This window comes from Cervus elaphus, chromosome 14, assembly GCF_910594005.1.
Source record: "Cervus elaphus chromosome 14, mCerEla1.1, whole genome shotgun sequence".
Lineage (NCBI taxonomy): Eukaryota > Metazoa > Chordata > Mammalia > Artiodactyla > Cervidae > Cervus > Cervus elaphus.
In genome coordinates this window covers 67,066,377-67,079,755 of record NC_057828.1, presented here as the reverse complement: position 1 = coordinate 67,079,755, position 13,379 = coordinate 67,066,377, and the positions used below count along the sequence as shown (strand labels likewise).

Genomic DNA, 13,379 nt, shown 5'->3' with positions numbered 1-13,379 from the left:
GGCTTAAATGTCATCTCAGTCATCTAAAAATATATTAGCTAAACAACTATTTTCAGTGATTTTGGGTTTAGATAAGTATGCTATAAAAATTTCCATCTAATACTCTGCATTTGGTTGCTTATTCCCCTACAGATCTACCTTATCGTCTAGCTCACCTATGTCTCCCCTCCCTGCCCTCCCTCCCAGTTTTCAAAGTAGAAATATCTGCATCTTTCTAATAACGATCACTTAAAGAATTTAAGTGACAAAAAAGAATATGAAAATTTTCCTGCAATACTTTCCCTACTTGCCATCCTAAGATTATCACTGTTGGCAGTATTATAAACAGTCTTCCAGACAATTTTAATGGCTGTGTGTTTGCATTTATGTATATAGTTACGGTTTTTAAGTACCAAATAGATTATGTGATACAATAGTCAAACTCGATAGCTTTACCTAACTCATACTGCAGTGATCTTATCATGTCTATTCTTTTCTGAGTGTTTACAAATCATCTGTTCCATAATCATCTGTGGAATTTGCCAAAAATCAACATCTTGCCATATATACACTGTCATGTGTAAAATAGATAGTGGGAAGTTGCTAAATAACCTAGGGAGCCTAGCCCTGTGCTCTGTGATGACCTAGAGGGATGAGATGGGGGGTGGGGATGGAAAGGAGATATATATATATAGTTATGACTGATTCACATTGTTTTATGGCAGAAACCAACACAAAATTGTAATTTCCCACCAATTAAAAAATAAATAAAAATTTTAAAAATCAACATCTTGCACATTAGTTTACAGTTCTCAAACTAGCATTTGCTCATGATAGTAACTATCAGCCCTCCAGAAAAACTTAAATTACCGTAAGTGTATTGCAGGTTGACAGGAAAGTATTTTATCTTTTCTATAATGATTAACATCCAAAATGTTCAAAAAAGTTTTGAAACATTATAGGTGAGTTCTAAAATAAAACATCATTTATGTATGGGAAAAATTATGATAGTTCTGTTTTTGAGCTCGTGTGCATGCCAAGTGCTATGCTGAATAGTTGACATTATAGAATCTCATTTAGTTTTTACACCACTATAAGCATATACTATGTCCTTTCAGAATAAACTGGAGCTCATGGTCCTTATGTAGTATCCCCTTGGTGTCATAGCTAGCCTTTAGAAGGTATTTTCTATTCCGAAAGCCTCAGATCCTTACCACTCTGTCCAGCTTCCTCTCCATTTCATTCTTTTGTAATGCTGTTTAAACTTGCATTTGAAAACATTTATTGAGTGCCTACTGTATGCCAGGAATTGTGCTTGCCCAGATTTATGAAACTGTGCAGCTTGTCTAGCAACTGCTAAAAGCTCAAATGCTTTGGAATGTAGCACATTTACTTAAATTCCTTGTTACTGTAACTCCATATAACTATGCTCTTTTTCTACCACTTTTTACTAAAGCTTTTCTTTAAAATGTTTATTTAAACATTATAACATTAAATCATTTGTAAAGTCACATGTTTTTAATTTCCTTTATTCATATTCCCTTCTTGAGAACTATTTCGATATTTACAAAGTTATGATCATAGTCCATATGATTTTATGTTGTACTTTTTTCATGTAACTTTTCATAAATGATTACTTTTAAAGCCTTCTTGTTTATCACTTAAATGGCTGTGTAATGAGCTGCATCAAAATTGCATTACTTTATCCAGTTCAATGAATATTAATTGAAGATTCCTATAAGGTTCTCAGTAGTAAAGTTCACCTGCATTACCTCCCTGATGTTGGTTCTCTGTAGAAGAAATGCCAAACTCTTTTCTCAGAAGGCCCATAGGAAAATATTGTCTGCATTATTGACAAGATTTAGTGTACTTGTGTGGTAGGCAGCCCCTGGTCTTTTTTACTTCCTTGGAATATGCTTGGAGTCAAGGCCGTTACCACTGGGGAGTAGATACGTTCTGTAGTTCTTTGGATGTCTGTACTGGTGTAGACATGCTTATTGACCTTGATTCTGCAGCTTTCAGATAGCTGGCATTTGGATATTTTTATGTACTTAGATTTGTCTGTAACCTTTTATTTTAGAATGGATTCCTTCTTCTTGGCGGAAATGTTTAAATATCTTTACCTGTTATTCGCGGATAAAGAAGACATTATTTTTGACATAGAAGATTACATTTTTACAACAGAAGCTCACCTGTTACCTCTTTGGCTCTCCACTACAAATCAAAGAGTCTCTAAGAAGAACACAGTAGGTTATGTTTTTGAATTAAATATCTTGTTCTTTTTTACTCCTGTTTGTTTTGTTTTTCTAAGTGAAAAGTAATCCATGACTACAATTCAATAAATATAGTGTGGTTGAAGAATACCTTTGACGTTTTCTTATATTGCGTCCTGTGTATACTTACATTCCACTTAATATTTCCTTTGCACAAACTATAGTATTAAGTAAAATAATTATTTGTACTTACATAACATTCTTTTCTCTTTTTAGACTTCAGAATATACAGAACTGGATGACAGTAACTTTGACTGGACTTGTCCAAACACTCAGATCCTCTTCCCTAACGATCCACTATATGCCCAGAGCATCCGTGAACCCTTGAAAAATGTGGTGGACAAGAGCTGTCCTAGAGGCATCATCAGAGTGTAAGATGTCTTATTTTATATTTATTAGTACCAAAATTAATTCTTAGTAAATGATAGAGGATGTAAGGAGTAGCCAAGAATACATTCACTAGGAACCAAAATATTGAGAAGGTGTGTATGTTAATGGATTAAAATTAAAATTATTGGTGAATAAAGTTAGATAGCAAAGTTTATTCAGCAGTAATATCTTTATTACTATGGAAATTTCTGTATATCTTTTGATTAATGAACCAAGTAATTTTGGCAGCATATAATAGTTTGTAACTTCCACAGTACATTTTTACACAGGATAGTTTCATCAAATATTTCCACATCTTGTTTATGTAGAAAATATTTTTCCTTTTATCTGTAGTTTCTGTATAAGAAAAATAGCAGTGTTTTGATTTGATTTTTTGATGAGATACTTATTCTTGGTTGCTGAATAAAAATTTTTACCTTAATGAGTTCGTTTTCGTCTAAATAGTTAATTAGAAAAGCTATCACTAGAAAATTAAAAGAAAATTTAAGTTAATGTTATTCAGTGATATAATCATTGTTCTGCTTTTCAAATATTGAGAGAAATGTCTGGATTTTTTTTTGAGGGAGAAATAAATAGTAATAAATCCCCAAGCCAAGCTGCTCTGTACCTTCAGATGGTTATAATGCTGTTAATACTGCCTTACAGATAATATACAAGCTTTTGATAACTGTATAACTGTAAAATATATTTGAAAGCTATAACACTTACTAAAAACCTAAGTTGTATGTAGGTAAATAACAGTTTCTATTCCATTTTTCACTAGTTTAAAACTAGCAATTCTGCAAATATCTAACATTATTTTTATTTTGCCTTATGTTTTTTCCCAATTCTGATTTGTAGTTTTTTAAGCCTTGCCTATAATTACTTTTAGCAGAGAGGAGAGTTTGAGGAGTGGAGCTAAACCCCCTCTGAGAGCCAGAGATTTCATGGCCACTAACCCTGAGCATTTAGAAATCTTGAAGAAGATGGGGGTGAGTTTGATTCACCTCAAAGATGGGAGAGTCCAGTTGGTTCAACATGCAATCCAAGTAAGACATTGCTGCACTAATTAGCTATGGTCTCTATCCTGTTTGGTCTCATTAGCTTTAATAATATAATGACACTTGGCTTTTTAAAAACCTCAAATGTATGGCTTAAAGTAAGAGGATCAGAATTTTAGTACTTGGAAGTATCTTGGAAAGCCATCTTAATTCAACCTGATTTATAGTATAGATCTGTTAAATCACAAATAGGTTGCTGGTTTGCCTGTGTTGATAAGGTCAAACACCGACTCAAATCTAAGTTTTCTGTTTCTCATTCTCTTGTCTTTCCACTATTTAGGACATAGTCTTAAAAGCTAATAATTAGTTTTAATATTTATATCTCTATTTTACACTGTTTTAGTTTCCAAGGAGTATTAAATATTTCATTCATTAATCAAAATTTGCATTTATTTACCTATGCCTAGGCAACATAACATGTGTCTTTGGGAAATTTTTGTAGATTTTTGATTTAAAAGTTTTCATAATCTGAGATCTTTAAATTATCCACCTTATTCCTACCTTAATTCTGAGAGAAGTACAATTTGAGAAATAATTTCAACAAAGTAGAATCATATTCAGATATCCCTTAATCTCTAATTCAACCTTCTCACTACCTCATCTTCCCCTTGGGTTTCTGTCGCATCTCTATTCTTGCCACATCCGTCCGTCCTTAAAGAATCTTCTGTCTGCTTCCTTATGTTTCACTCGTCCCAGCAGAGGGAGTGACATCTCTAATGACACTGCTTTCACTTGGGTCACCAGTGACATAGTTGCCAGCTAGTGGCCCCTTCATCCTCATATGGTTGAACTTTTTTGTAACTATTGACTGGCCTCTTTTTAGAACATACCCCTTTCTTGTCTTCCAGGGCATCCCAACATCTTTGCAAATACTCTGTTCAGTATTTTGTAGATTCCTTTGCAACTCTGCTTTCTTGGCACAGCCACTCAGTGTAGGCACTGTCAAAGAATCTGCACCATATTTTTCTTCTTTCTGTACTCTTCTTCAATAGTATCATCTATTTCTACAAGCTCCACCATCATCTTTGTACGTGTGATTTCTTAGATATATGTGTATGCGTGCGTGCTCAGTCGTGTCCAACTCTTTGCAACCCCGTGGACTGTAGCCCGCCAGGCTCCTCTGTCCATGGGATTTCTCAGGCACGAATACTGGAGTGGGCTGCTACTTCTTTCTCCAATGGGTCATCTGTATGTAATCCTGATTGTGAACTTTACTTCTTAAACCCAGCTTTAATCTACCTGTCATACATTTTTGCATCTCAGATCTCAGTCTGTCCAAACCTGAATTAATTCTCTCTCCCTGCTTCCACCACAGTCTGTCTCTCTCTTCATTTTTGTTCTCTATCTCAGTTAGCCCTGACATTATTCTGTAAGTCACCAAAACTAGAAATCTCAGGATAGGCTTGAATTTCTGCCTGCCAGCTCCTCTCTGTTCTCCTTTATCTCCTACCAAGTTCCATTGACTTTTTCTGTAAAGTGTTAGAAATTCATCTTTTTCCTACCATAGTCAGGCACTCTTCAACTTTTCCTCTGTTTAGATGCAGTTTGAGTCATTCCAAATACTTCCCAGATACACACTGACAAAATCAGTCATTCATTCCCTTGTCTATGTTCCTAGTCTACTTTCCCTCTTGAGAAATTTTATTGTAGCTAATTTTACATCTCTTCTCTAGATACACACTTTTTTTTAAAGTAAAAGACTATGTCCCCAGTGCCTAGTCAAGGTCTAGGATGTAATAGGTGACTGATACTTATGCCTTGAATATAATCTGGTTGTTGGTTCATAATTTCAAAGAAGGGGAGTATAGGTCAGGTATGAGGTTTATTTCTTAAAAGGGCAACCAGGGGAGAAAACAAGCAAAGTGAGCATTTGAGCCTTTGGTTGGAAGTCCAGTTCTCAATTTGTATCAAAAGTGGTTTATAGAACAGTGGAAGAGACATTAATAAAAATTTCAGATGTTATATTCAGAAAATATTTCCAGAAGCAATATTTATGAGAAGAAATAAGACCATAAATATTTGGTAGAGACCAAAACTGAAAGGAGAAATTTTGGAATAAATTTGCAGAAGTATTTAAGAAATAAAAAAGTTGAAAGTTTCCAGAAAGGATAAAATTAATCTTGTTTCTTTCCTAGGCTGCTAGTTCGATTGATGCAGAAGATGGATTGAGGTTTATGCAGGAGATGATTGAATTGTCAAGTCAACAACAAAAAGAACAGCAGCTCCCTCCACGAGCTGTACAGATAATCTCCCACCCATTTTTTGGCCGGGTAGTATTAACTGCTGGTCCAGCACAGTTTGGGCCGGACCTGTCTAAACATAAAGAGGTGTGTGCACTTATAATATTGTCGAGGTTGAACTTGGATAGTACTTAAGTGTTGTTAATTTCTTAATCTCTTTTCTATTTTAGCACTTTTAACTTACTTAAAACACCTAAATATTTAGTCTCCTAGATTAAAAGAGATTAAATTTAAAAGCATATCTTGAAAATATTGTCATAATGTATGTTTGCAATATGTCTATAGAATTTTACTTAAAATGTTGTTCAGATACTGTTCTCTTAATTCAAAGCCTTTAGCTTATCTAAAAATGGTTTCAAGCTTTTAAACTACTGGAACCCTTCTTTGAACAAAAATCTAACTCAGAGGCTTGATGTAGAGAACAGCTAAAGCCAAAGTGCTCTGGACAAGTGGCTGTGAAGAGCCTCAGATGCTGAGGTTCCACTGAGCAAACTTGGAAGGTCACTAAGCTAGTTTACCCTGTTAGTTTAGTTTAACATAGGAAACGGAGCTCACGAGTTCAGCTATCTGGCTGACTGGTAGCAAAGCTAGGGAGGTACTAGACCGGAACCCAAGTATCCTGATCATCTAAAACCAGAGTCTTTGAACTCTATTACCACTAATTTAAACTTTTTCTAGTATATACTTTAAAGCTATGTAGGTTTATAATTGATTGACTTGTTCAACAACTCTTACTCTAGGCACTATTTTAGATTTTTACTGTATGTCATGTTTATAAAAACCAGTGAAGGTTCATGCCTCATGAAGTCTACATTCTAAGAGCGAGAAGGATCTTAAAACATCTTTACACTCACATCTTTAAAATCAGTTCTCTGGTGGATTTAATTTTTCTAGGAAGAAGAATTGCTTACAGATTTATGTACACTAAATCCATTTTTTTCCCCTCTTTCAAAAATTTTTCTGGTTACCAGTGATGGTTTAAAAATGGTTCCCAGCTGCTGAAGTATGGGTTTGGGTATTTAGTGAGTCTGCCAACAGACTCCAACTTTACCACTTTCTAACATCGTGACCTTGAACAAATTATGAAAGCTGAATCTCAGTTTCCCATATGTAAAATGTATATGTTATCTGTATTTAACTCAGAGCCATTATAAAGATCAGGTTTAGTAATTTATGTAAAAATGCTTTTATAAACTGCAAAGTACAGTAGAAATATTGGTTGGGGACTACGATATGCAAAATGTCGAAAGCAAAAATTTATGCTAAATGTGTATTGGATGTGTTATCGTTAGAAAAGAAAGATCTCCTTAAAGCTCTAGATATTGAATTTTAATGACATGGTAGTGATTTGAGGAGATAAGTTATTCAAGTAACTTTTTATTTCTGACAGACAAGAGGATTTGTTGCCAGCAGTAAACCATACAATGGTTGTTCAGAACTTACTAACCCTGAAGCAGTGATGGGAAAAATTGCTTTGATACAAAGAGGGCAGTGCATGTTTGCAGAAAAGGCACGCAACATACAGAATGCTGGAGCCATTGGCGGCATTGTTATTGGTAAGTAATCCTCCATGTCATTGTATTAATAACTAAAACATAATTTTTAAGGTTTTTCCTTTCATTTTCCCAGATTTTATCAGAGTTTGTCATATTGTTTTTACTTCACTAGCCAGCATATTGGATACGTAATCCAATGATTCTGTTAATAATTTGTATATGTCTCATACCTTGTTTGAACATCTAAATCTGAGTTTCTGTATATTAATGCCAGTAAAAGTACTTGAGTCAGATGTGAAGGTGCAGCAGGAGTGATGTTAAAAACACCTGATATCATGGATCAGAAGATGTGCCCATGAGATCCCAAACCCCTAGGGGCAAGAATTATACCTGCCACCTCCAGTGGAAAGCCACTGAAAATAGCCTTTCCTCCACACAGATGCAATCTTTGGAGTCAGATACATGGGGGTGCAGTTCCTGGCTCTTCCACAAAATCATGCTGTAACCTTTAGATTGTTTACCTGTTTATTCAGTAGAATTTTTTTTAGCTCCAGTGAAAATGGTAATAAACATCTTTTAGGTGGTTGTGAGGTTTGAAGATAATGGAAATAAAATTTCCTAAAATTACTGACATGGGTAAAAATAAAATAGTAGGATTTATTTCATTGAAAAAATATTTACTATTCCTTTTGCTTATCCTATATAGGCACTACAGTGTTGATTTAATGAATGCATGAATTTCATAGTTAAATATTAACATTAGGAGAAGTTCTTCATTAAGTTATTAAAACTTAAATTAGTGGTTAGCGAACTATAGCCTGCAAGCCAAGTTTGGCTCACTGCATTTTTTGTAAGTAAAAGTTTTATTAAAACACAGCTCGTCAGTTTGTTTACCTATCTTCTGTAACTGCTTTCAAGAACAGTGCTGGAGCTGAGTGGTGGTAACAGTAACAAAGCCTAAACCTGTTCTTTATCTGACCAGTTACAGAGGGTTTGCTGATGCCAGACTTAAACCACCTCTTAATCCTTGGTTATTTTCCACTCTGAGATTACTTTTATTAAAGAATTTAATAGCTTGCCACTACTGTTATTTTAGACTTCTTACTGAGTTTTAAAAAATATGAAAAAATAAAGTTGGGAACATATGTGGAGTATTTTAGATTTTCCCCATTTTTTGGTAAAGTCTAATTTTCATGGTATTCTGTACTCTGCAAGGTTTGTCAAATCAAATGCTTTCATTAGTAGCTATTAGTTATAGAATGCTATCTTGAGATCTGTAAGTAAATAATTAAAAGAAATGGTCCTTAATTTTTAAAAAAATTAATGTCTAAGTGGAAACTTTCTTATGTTGTAACTCCTTTCCCTGAAGTTATTTTTTTGTTTCTGGTGAAGCATTTTGTTTAGTTTCTAATAGTTTTTGGTTCAGTTCAGTTTGCTCAATTATGTCCGACTCTTTGCAACCCCATGGGCTGCAGCACACCAGGCTTCCCTGTCCTTAACCGTTTCCTGGAGCTTGTTCAAATTCATGTCCATCCAGTAGGTGATGCCATCCAACCATCTCATCTTCTGTTGTCTCCTCCTCCTCCTACCTTCAATCTTTCCCAGCATCAGGCTCTTTTCCAATGAGTCAGTTCTTTGCATCTGGTGGCCAAAGTATTGGAGTTTGAGCTTCAGCATCAGCCCTTCATATGAATAAAGTGAAGTCGCTCAGTCGTGTCCGACTCTTTGCGACCCCATGAACGGTAGCCTACCAGGCTCCTCCCTCCATGGGAGTCTCCAGGAAATATGAATATTCGGACTAATTTTCTTTAGGATTGACTTCTTTGATCTCCTTGCTGTCCAAGGAACTCTCAAGAGTTTTCTCCAACACCACAGTTGAAAAGCATCAATTCTTTCTTTATTGTCCAGCTCTCACATGACTACTGAAAAAACCAAGTCCCATACATGACTACTGGAAAAACCATAGCTTTGACTATACAGACCTTTGTCAGCAAAGTAATGTCTCTGCTTTTTTTTTTTTATGTCTGCTTTTTAATATGTTGTCTAGATTTGTCATAGCTTTCCTTCCAAGGAGCAAGTGTCTTAATTTCCTGGCTGCAGTCACCATCTACAGTGGTTTTCAGTTTAGCTCAGTCGTGTCCGACTCTGTGACCCCGTGAACCTCAGCACGCCAGGCCTCCCTGTCCATCACCAACTCCCGGAGTTTACGCAAACTCGTGTCCATTGAGTCGGTGATGCCATCCAACCATCTCATCCTCTGTCGTCCCCTTCTCCTCCTGCCTTCAATCTTTCCCAACATCAAGGTCTTTTCAAATGAGTCAGCTCTTCGCATCAGGTGGCCAAAATATTGGAGTTTCAGCTTCAGCATCAGTCATTCCAATGAACACCCAGGACTGATTTCCTTTATGATGGACTGGTTGGATCTCCTTGCAGTCCAAGGGACTCTCAAGAGTCTTCTCCAACACCACAGTTCAAAAGCATCAATTCTTCAGTGCTCAGCTTTCTTTATAGTCCAACTCTCACATTCATAAATGACCACTGGAAAAACCATAGCCTTGACTAGACGGACCTTTGTTGGCAAAGTAATGTCTCTGCTTTTTAATACGCTGTCTAGGTTGGTCATAACTTTCCTTCCAAGGAGTAAGCATTTTTTAATTTCATGGCTGCAGTCACCATCTGCAGTAATTTTGGAAACCCCAAAAATAAAGTCAGCCACTGTTTCCCCATCTATTTGCCATGAAATGATGGGGCCAGATGCCATGATCTTAGTTTTCTGAATGTTGAGCTTTAAGCCAACTTTTTCAGTCTCCTCTTTCACCTTCATCAAGAGGCTCTTTAGTTCTTCTTCACTTTCTGCCATAAGGGTGGTGTCATCTGCATATCTGAGGTTATTAATATTTTTCCCGGCAATCTTGATTCCAGCTTCATCCAGTCCAACATTTCTCATGATGTACATATAAATTAAATAAGTAGGGTGACAATATATAGCCTTGACATACTCCTTTTCCTATTTGGAACCAGTCTGTTGTTCCATGTCCAGTTCTAACTGTTGCTTCCTGACCTGCATACAGGTTTCTCAAGAGGCAGGTCAGGTGGTCTGGTATTCCCATCTCTTTCAGAATTTTCCACAGTTTATTGTGATCCACACAGTCAAAGGCTTTGACATAGTAAAGCAGAAATAGATGTTTTTCTGGAACTCTCTTGCTTTTTCGGTGATCCAGCGAATGTTGGCAATTTGATCTCTGGTTCTTCTGCCTTTTCTAAAACCAGCTTGAACATCTGAAAGTTCATGGTTCACGTATTGCTAAAGCCTGGCTTGGAGGATTTTGAGCATTACTTTACTAGCATGTGAGATGAGTGCAACTGTGCAGTAGTTTGAGCATTCTTGGCATTGCTTTTCTTTGGGATTGGAATGAAAACTGACCTTTTCCAGTCCTGTGGCCACTGCTGAGTTTTCCAATTTGCTGATATATTGAGTGCAACACTTTCACAGCATCATCTTTTAGGACTTGAAATAGCTCAGTTGGAATTCCATCACCTCCACTAGCTTTGTTCGTAGTGATATTTCCTAAGGCTCACTTGACTTCACATTCCAGGATGTCTGTGAGTGATCACACCATCATGATTATCTGGGTCATGAGTGGTTTTAATTGTATATAAATGAACAAATTAGGACTTGGTTGTTTTTTATCCTAAATACCAGAAGTATAGATTATCTTAAAAATCATTTGCCTAGAAGAGACAGTTTATTTAGTGTAAGGGGGGTTTGTTTACTATATGGAAATGGATTATTTTTGTTGAACCCAAGAGTAAGAAATACAACTGAGTGCTCTAAGGAATTAGATGTGGAAACTAAAAATCATCAGGAACCATGATGGCTAGCATTTTTCTTGTCTCTAACTGTGGGTCCTCCTGGACTCTTCTCTGCAGCTCTTTGCTATTCTGCTTCATTCTGCAGTTTCTCACCAGCCTGCTCTCTTTTTACCTAGCAGTTCCAAAATGGCCTTTTCCAAAATTGCAACCTAAGCCATCAGTCTGTGTCACTTAACTGGACTTCTACCCACTGCTAACCGAAAGTCTTTCTTTTTTGAAAGTGTGCCACTTCAAATATCCCAGAGACACTGGGGGTCAGGTAGCCATCCTTTGTCTGGTCAGTTATTGTTGAAGGGGGTGATTCTGCATGGTATTCTCCACTTAGCAGGGCCTGTCCATGCAAGCTCTCTGAGAGGTGACAGACAGGTTCTCCAGGGAGACTGGCATGTGAGATTAGGACTGGACATAACTGACATCTCCAGTAGAGTAGTAATTAGCAGCCCTACTATTATTTTTTAACCAGTGTAAAGTCAGATTAGTGTTTCATTCAACTTACAGAGGAAAACAACAGTCTAGTCGTAATTATTCCTTGTGAAGAGTGTTTTTAAAATATAATGCTATTAGAGGAAATTGTAAATAACAATAAAATTTTCATTATTCTATCATTGTAATTCAAGTCTCTGAATTTTTCCCTTTTTAGGCTTTTTCATAAGCATCTGAAATTTTTATAGTCATAATCATAGAACTTTGTATTTTACTTTTTTATGTAATAATAACATTTTGTTTTTCTGTGTGTTCCCTCAGGTAGTTCATTATAATTTACTTACAGTTTACAGTTGTTGACAAGTATAAAGCACTCCAGTAAACTTTTTCAGGCATAGATCATTTCGCTTCTTTTGAATTATTTCCTCAGGATAAATTTCTAGGAGTGGAATTAGCGGGCCCCACAGGTATGAGTGTTTTTGTGGTTCTTAATGCAGGAAATTAATGTCAACAGGTGAAAAACAGTAAAGATTGGTAGCTGGACCTTTCTCATGGACGAACATTTTGATGTTTGCTTTTATTCATTCTCTGGCTAGATGACAATGAGGGGAGCAGTAGTGATACTGCCCCTCTGTTCCAGATGGCGGGGGATGGAAAGGACACAGATGACATTAAGATCCCCATGCTGTTTCTATTCAGTAAAGAAGGAAGCATCATACTGGATGCCATCCGGGAGTATGAGGAGGTAGAGGTGCTCCTTTCTGACAAAGCAAAAGATCGAGGTAAGGGTGAAAAATCCTTTGTTTTCTGCTTCACATTAATTTTTCTAACTTGACAAAAATGAGTTACAAAATGATTATTTATGATTCACTGGTAAAAGAAGTAAAAATTTTTAGAAGGTGATTTCAAAATATGTTTTTCTTTTGGAAAGTTAGGTAGTGAAATGTTTATTTTGCTTTGCTGATTTAGGATGTCACTAGAATTATATTTTTATATGTAATTTATAATTTTTGCTATGATTCTGCAAGTGATAAAAATACAAGAGATTACATTAAGAGTCATTTTTAACATTCACAGAGTCATTTTAACATCCACCATTCAATTTCACAGATACTATATCCTCTGGGTTTTTTTAGAATAAGAAGTAAAGAGAGATTATATGGAACGGTGTTATATACGATATAATAGTAATTGGGTTTCACCAGGCCACCTGTAATCAAATAACCTGTGTCTTGGTGAAGGCAGTAGAAATCTAGCAGCTTCTCTTCACTGAGATCTAATTTCATCATATAGATACTTACAAGTTACAAGAGTTACACATGACTAGCTAGTGCCTGAATAACAAGATGGCATGCTTTAATTCATGAGAGTGTATATATATCCCTCTCTGGGCCAAGATTTTTAGTAAATTGAAAGCTCTTTGGAACCCAAATTATTGTATAAATGCAAGGTCTCACTAGTATTCTTTTACAATTTCACATCTAGGGATAGAGAGCAAATGAGGGAAAGTGAACCATCAGATATAGTCTGTAATCCTGCTTTTAATAGCCGTTTTCTTAGCCACTGGAGACTCCTATAGAGAGAGCACTAGTCCTCCTACCTCGCCTTCAACAGATAAAGTTGTGTAATTGTACACGGTTGTTGATGTTTGGGATATTTGTTTGG

General features: G+C 36.0%; 1 protein-coding gene across 2 annotated transcripts in view; it reads left to right on the top strand.

Annotated features, from left to right (window-relative positions):
- Positions 1–13,379, top strand: part of EDEM3 (ER degradation enhancing alpha-mannosidase like protein 3) — a 72,704-nt gene that overhangs the window by 48,968 nt on the left and 10,357 nt on the right. The window contains exons 14-19 of one of the 2 annotated variants that reach the window (XM_043923281.1): positions 2,060–2,225; positions 2,469–2,623; positions 3,517–3,670; positions 5,818–6,009; positions 7,313–7,478; positions 12,311–12,496. In XM_043923281.1, coding sequence (XP_043779216.1) covers positions 2,060–2,225; positions 2,469–2,623; positions 3,517–3,670; positions 5,818–6,009; positions 7,313–7,478; positions 12,311–12,496 — 1,019 coding nt within the window. Of the gene's footprint in view, positions 1–2,059; positions 2,226–2,468; positions 2,624–3,513; positions 3,671–5,817; positions 6,010–7,312; positions 7,479–12,310; positions 12,497–13,379 lie in introns of both variants that reach the window. The other variant, XM_043923280.1, reaches the window with a different exon arrangement.